Source organism: Eutrema salsugineum, unplaced genomic scaffold (genome assembly GCF_000478725.1).
Source record: "Eutrema salsugineum unplaced genomic scaffold, Eutsalg1_0 scaffold_7, whole genome shotgun sequence".
NCBI classification, from domain to species: domain Eukaryota; kingdom Viridiplantae; phylum Streptophyta; class Magnoliopsida; order Brassicales; family Brassicaceae; genus Eutrema; species Eutrema salsugineum.
The window spans coordinates 13,762,028-13,769,399 of NW_006256486.1; the positions used below are offsets into that span (position 1 = coordinate 13,762,028).

The 7,372-nt window shown below is 37.4% G+C and overlaps 1 protein-coding gene across 1 annotated transcript; it reads right to left on the bottom strand.

The window, feature by feature from the left end:
• Nucleotides 1-2,938: 2,938 nt before the first annotated feature.
• Nucleotides 2,939-4,021, bottom strand: LOC112083140. The gene has a single exon (XM_024150872.1). The coding sequence runs from the start codon at nt 4,019-4,021 to the stop codon at nt 2,939-2,941; it is 1,083 nt and encodes a 360-aa protein (XP_024006640.1).
• Nucleotides 4,022-7,372: the final 3,351 nt, after the last annotated feature.

Genomic DNA, 7,372 nt, shown 5'->3' on the forward strand with positions numbered 1-7,372 from the left:
CATCGTTCAGAATTTGTATTCTTCTAATGTTTCTCTCGATCGTCTTCATCTTGTTATTCAATCATATAATGAAAATTAATATTCAAAGTGTAGGTAAACAAACTAAAGACATATATATATATATATATATATATATATATTGTTTACTTGACTCATGACATATATGCATAATGTTTAAAAGTCTGATACTCTGATTTATGAAAGAGTTCAGAGCTGTGGAACAAAAGGGGAAAACATTTACATGTTGGATTGTTATGAGAAATCCCCGCAAGCTGCTTTCATTTCCACTCGACCAACATTATACATCAGCATCAAGAGAACCTGTGAGCCTCTGCAATTTCTATTAGAGGAGCAAAAGAATTAGCGCAACCTAATTTTGGAGATAATATTTATGAGAATGCTCTAATGATAACGATATTTGTATATGAGGATTACATTTCTCTCTGCCTGCTTTTTTTGGGCGTTGAGATCATGTAGTTTCTTCGTTGGAATGATGACATCATACAAATATGTTTTAGCAGAGAAAATGACAGATGGTGCACGTTCAGATGTTCTCTGGTGCCTCACAGATCTAGCTTTGTATCTCTGGACTGTCTCACTTTTCGTTTCGCCAAGCAAATCAATGAACAGGTTAGTGTAAGATCAAATATCTTGGGAACGAAAATATATACATCAATAGAGACGTTTCTGGTTTGAAAGAACTTAAGGACCTGGATTTTTTTTCTCTGCATCCTACTAGAGTATTTGGCCTCTTTTATATTATCCCAAAAATAAACAGAAATCAGAAAGCCATATTTAAATAAAAAAACAAAAGACTTAAAACCTGTTCATTAGACAATGAAGATGATTTATGATATGTTGACATGGTGATTGAACATAAATATTGATGTGATTGAACATAAATAGATACATTAAAAAAAAAGAAAAAAAAACAATTTGTAGGGATTGACCATAATTCAAACTCATGGGAAGCTTTGTCTTTCCTTTTAATAAAAACTCAGTTGCACAGAGACCAAAAAAGAATTTGTAGATTTTCTCCAGTTTTCCAAAGTCAGCAAAGCATAAAAAAACTTTTTCGCAGAATGAATGAATTCCATGTGAAAAGCGATCCAGACAACCCAGCTTAAGACACGGCCACCTAAACACAAACCAATATAGAACGAAGTTAAGAAAATAAAATTTACGTAAAAGTAGAGAAAAAAAAAAGAGAAAAACAGGTATTTTCCTCCAATAACTCAACAAACAAAACACATATGAAACTGGTATCTCGTGCAATCGAAAACATATAACATGATAAAAATTTAAAAATAAGAGACGACAACAACCGGAAAAAAATGCAAAATGACAAATACAAAAGCTGACAATCGCAAAACATACTAACTATATATACACCGGAAAAATATCCAGAGGGGTAACCCACCTACATGGACAAAGAAAAAAAAATTATACGATTAATTAGTAAGGAAGAACAACTGACAACCAATGTTTTAATAACCGACCCGGAAAGCAAACCAGAGTACTCTTTGGGTGACCAGGTTATCAGGTTGCACCGGGTCGCATCAGATCAACCGCGTAATTAGTTTAATATTTTTTATAAATATAAAAGCAAAACATCCATACTTAGTCAAAAAATATGATATCCATGATAAAAAAAAATTATGATATCCAACAACCATAATAAACTGATTAAAAAATTTTAAAACCAAATTTAATCAAACAAAACTAAAATATTAAAAAGCCACCAATAATAAAAAAATAAACTATTTAAAAAATAGTTATCTTCTTCGCCATTAAAATTCATTTCAGCAGGCTCTTCAAGCGGCATAGTGAAGTCTTCATCAAAATCTAAAAATTAAAAATCATATAGTTTAATCAATATATTATATATAATTAAAACAAAAAATATTAAAATTAAAAAAATACCATTAGACATTTCAGGGTTTGTCTCTTCATCATCTTTTGGATATTCCTCGGCAAGAGTTCTCTCCAATTCATCATAATCAAGTTCACCTGCTTCTTCTTCTTCTACGATCCAAAATTCTGTTTTATCAATAGATTCATAATCAACAGGATCATATGATCTTTTTCTTTTTGACCTGTACATTAAAAAAACATGTAAGAAACTTGTTACAAACTGAGCTTAATAAATAAACAAGTAACTTGTAATCATACTGACCTATCTTGCAAACGTAAATTGTAGTGAACAAAGACGAGATCATTAGGTCGTTGATGCTCTAATCTATTCCTCTTTTTGGTATGGATCCTCTCAAATACAGACCAATTACGCTCACATCCAGATGAAGAAGCGGTTTGACTAAGAATCCGTATTGCAAACTTTTGTAAAGTAGGAGCATCACAACCAAAGTATCTCCACCATTCATCTATGAATTACCAGATTATATTAAAATATTGTATATACATATAATAATGGAATTCAGATTTGTGACATCCCGATCCCGCCTTCTCCCATTGGGAACCGGACGCGGACCGGCGATATCAGTCCTAACTTCCTCCAACCGCCCCTCCCAGTGAGCCCAACGCCCTCTCTAGGCCCGTTAGCCCACCACTGTCCGACAGTCGGGAGTCGTTAGTTCGGAAAGCTCGTAAGACTTGTTTTACTGTCCTTGCAATCACCACATGATCTTTCCCCGTGCTTTGTCCTCACTCGCACGGTACCGCAGAGTACTTTCCGGTAGGTCACCCATCCTGAGATTACTCCAGCATCAGCATGCTTAACTCTGGAGTTCTCTCAGCACACTTGACCGGAAAAGATAAGTGCACTTTGTTGACATAGATAGCCAAATCAATTCTTATAAGCCTTTCCATGTACCGGAAATCGGGATGTTACAAGATTCATGTATAATATTATAAGTTACCTGGCTGAGAAGTTTTGCTGCAAGTTAGAGCCATGTCTCGAGAAAAGCTGCCTATACGTTCTCTATAAAAACCTAACCTCTTGAAAGAGCTTTGTCTCGTCCTTTTGCTTTTCAAATAAATTCAACAACCCTCTTGGAATCTCAGGATTCTCACAAAATGTATTTTTCTCGTACATGAAAGCCGGATTCAAATAATATGTTGCAGCATGAAGATCATTACGCAACATACGATCCCATCTTTGATCAATGATGGTTGTATAAGGTTTGTATAAAACGTCCTTCTTCTGAAACATATTTTTAATGCCTAATCTTGCTCGATACATCCCTTCGTACACATATGGTAAAGAAGGCTTCTCATCAGCATCACAAATCCGCAACAGACGTATGATAGGAGGCATAATCTTGACAATTATCAAGCAATCAGTCCACATTCGCTCATTTAAGACAATCGTTTTAACCTTCTTTGCTTTAGCTGTTTTAAAAAGCTGTTTGAATTCTGAATCTGTACTTATAACCAAAGCTTGCAAATCTCCTTTATGCTCATATAGACTCTGCAGAGCAATGAAAGTTGTAGCAAAACGTGTTTCTCCAGGACGAATGATCTCTCTCCACCCAGGTCTTTTTCTCACCCAATTTAAAGTTGACTTATGGTTGTATATAAAGATGGTTACTTTAGACATACGTTGCACTAAATTTTGAACCGCAGGTAGCTCTGATACATCTTCCAAAATCAGATTGATACAATGAGCTGCACATGGAGACCAAGCAACTATAGGAAACTTTTCAACAAGGTGCTTTCTTACGGCTTTGTAGTTGGGTGCATTATCTGTCACTAGATGAACTACGTTATCTGGACCGACCATATCCATAACATCAGCAAACAAGTTGCATAAATTCTCAGCACTCTCATAGATATCAGAAGCATCAACCGACTTAAGAAATGTAATTCCTTTAGGACAATAAACTAAAAAATTAATCAGCGGTCTTTGTCTTGCATCCTTCCATCCATCTCCCATAAGAGTACAGCCACTATCAGCCCAAGTACTTCTAAAATTATCAATGATCAAAGAAACCTGTAGTTTAGCATCACGCAACAACCCAACACGCAGAGAATGGTATGAAGGACCCACATATCCATGGCCCATACTTGCTATCTGATGCGATCATGGACAGCCTAGAGAACTTGGAACTTGGAGCTGAAGAAGTTGGAGTCGAAAAAAAAGGAGAACCTGATATAGAAGAAGCTTTGGAAATGCCAGCCGGTCCAATAACTCGATCAAGGAGCAAGAAACTTAAGGAAGCTATCGGAGCTATGCTTAGAACCAGTTGGAGACGAGCTAATGTCTTGAGCCAGGAGGGAGAAGTTGCTATACAAGCCGCATTGGTTTCTATACAGGCTCAAGATGATCAGTGAATGGGCATGTGACCCGTTTGCACTCTTTTTCCCTCTCCTTTGGTTTTGTCCCAATGGATTTTCCAAAGGGAGGTTTTTAATGAGACAAACGGCTCACATCATATCCCTCATTTTCTGATCCAACAGAGGCCCAACACTTGAAGTATCGGCCTGGAGAAGAAGAGTTTCTTTCTTGTTTCTTCCTTATTCAAACTTAGTCTTTATTGTCTTAGTTATTTCCGAGACAAGTCTTGGCTGTCACTGATAACACCGTATTTTGACCACTTTTATGGATCGTTTTGAAATACTTTTTATATGTTTTTAATTGCTTTTAAGTACTTTTATCACGTTTTTCTAGTATTTGTAGTTCCAAGACTCTTTTCAGGTAACTTAGGGAAAAGCTTAACAAAATGGATAGAAAACCAGATTTCAGCTCAGAGTCAAATCGTCAGAAGTTCACCCCTGATTGAAGGCCTTCTCACCGTCTGATCCAGCTCAAACTTGGAGACCTAAAAGATGGAAGTATCAGCTTTCCAGTGCACTTTACAGCTTGGCAATCCAACGGTTCAATCAAAAGATACGCGAATATCAAGATGTCCCGTAAACCAGCTGGCTAGCACTTCCACCCGCGGCCAACAAGCGTTTTCCCGCAAAACCACTCATCCACCGCGGTCACACTTGTCCCGACCGTGGCCTTCAACCTCCAAGCCCAAAAAGCCCATTTCTGAAGCCCACATTTGGAGAAACCCTAAGTGACGTCCAGAGAGGTCTTGAGCACTATAAATACATGTCTTAGGAGCCCTAGAAATCGTGTGTAACCTTAGAGAACCGAATTATTTACTTCATAATTTCATTGTTTTTGCTTTAGCTTTTAGGGAGAGAGAGATTTGTTCTCTTGAACCCTTGTTCTTTCTTTTTCAATTTCGGTTTCTATTATACTTCTTAATATTATGTCTTTGATTTCGTTCATTATGTCTGAGTAGTTTTATTGTTGGGATTAAGGGATTTTCGATGGGGATTTATATGTTCTATGAGGATTCCATTGGCTATTGAGCTGAATCTTAGAACTTTTTCTTCTGAATTCGTTTTTACTGCATGAGAGTAGCGTCATGAACTATAATCTGATCCAGATGCTTGGTGACACGAAAGTGTTCATCAGGTATCAGATCTAGTTTGGGAGAGCAAAACAAACATAGGAGTGGAAACCTACCTATGGGCGATTTGTGAATTAGGACGAGTCTTAAACATAATGCATCTCTTCTCTTCCAGGGCCAGAGTGGAAACCTACTGGTCAGGGTTAAGAGAGATAGTTGTCTATGATCACGACAGTGGCGTATTCATACGTCCGTGACTCCAGTTCGAAAAGTTTAAGCTAAGATCTTACAAAATTTCTTCTCTAGCAATGTTTTGAATCGTTCGTACCCCTGAGAAAACTTCCCTGAAGCCCAACGCTTTCTTCTCCATTGATTTCCTGCGATTTTCTTTAAGCTTTAGTTCAATATTGTCTTTTTTTTTTAGTTCATTTTCATTTAAGCATTAGAATATCCGTTTTTATCATTTTTAGTTATTTTCGTTAAGTTTAGTTATTACGCCATTTAATTTCCGTACTCTCTTTTAATATTTCGTTTTTACATTTTAAAGACACCACCAAACCCCCACTAAACCGTTTTTGTTCTAGACATCCTTACTTTACTTATTTCAAAGGTTTTTTGCAGTAAAAGATCCTCCTTCCCTGTGGATTCGATCCCTAAGTACTACAATTGATCAGCTGTGCACTTGCGGCTATCGATTTCAATTAGGGTAAAACTTGACAACCCTCAGCACACCACACATCAGTCACAGACTTGTTCTCTTTCTTTTTAAACCCTTGTACGCTCCTTGTTAAACTCATCTATCTTTTCTATCAAAAACTCTTTCTAAGTTAGATCATTTGTTCTCTTGAACATCTTAGCTTGTGAGTGTGTTATATCTTTCAAGCAAACCGATTCTTTGGTGTGTCATATCCATCGAATCACCCTGGTATATCAAAGGCCTTCCGCATCCTTTGTGTGACCTATCAATCCCTCAGTTTCTATTCAAAGTTCATACCCAAGTCTTACCCAAACCAAGAGATCTAGTGCTTAGAGTGAAGATCTAAAGAAGGAACGTATCAAGTGGTATCAAGCCACTCAAAGCAAGGATCGACGTGGATCAGGTTGTGTCTAATCTATTTATACGCTTAGATCCGTTCTTATGTCAAAAGAAGCGATCTCAAACTTTAACTTTGATCAGCAAACATAGCTTATCATAATCTGTGCTTGTTGCATCACAAACCTATAGATCGTTTCATTCTGTTATTGAATCTAGTAAATCAACATCATCGGAACCTTGTGTAAAAAGTGTCGATTCAAATTCAAAACTGATTAGATCGCTCGTAGGGTTTCCTGATTGCTTGAAGAACACGAATGGTCATTTTTATAGAGTCAAAGAATCGTTGCTAGTGATCCACTTTGTGTTGTTCGCAGGAAAAGATGTCTGATAATTGTGAAGAGTCCAGCAACAACAATAACAAACTATTGATGGAAGCAATGATGGCCGAGATGAAAAAGCTGATGGCCGCTCAGTTCGAAGAATTTAGACAAGAGATCTAACATCAGAACTCTGACTCAAGGCCGAACCGAGATGCAAGGAGGAGGAATAATGATCAATCTCCGGAGAGGGCTCGTGAACAAACCCGACCAGCTAGAGACGAAGCGGTTGAGGAGTATTATAGCCAAGACAGTAGCTCGTCAAGGAGTAATCACCGACGATATAGACGAGTAAGAGAGGAAAAGGCTTATCCTCAAGAAAATTTTGGAGGGCTTAAGCTTCGGATTCCTCCTTTCCATGGGAAGAACGATCCTGATGCCTACCTAGAATGGGAAAAAAAATAGAGTTGGTGTTTAACTGACAACACTATACCGAGATCAATCGCGTAAGAGTTGCTGCTACTGAGTTTTATGACTACGCTCTTAGCTGGTGGGATCAGTTAGTTACATCAAGAAGAAGGAACGGCGAGTACCCGGTTGAGAGTTGGAATGAGATGAAAGCTATCATGAGAAAACGATTTGTGCCAAGCCATTAT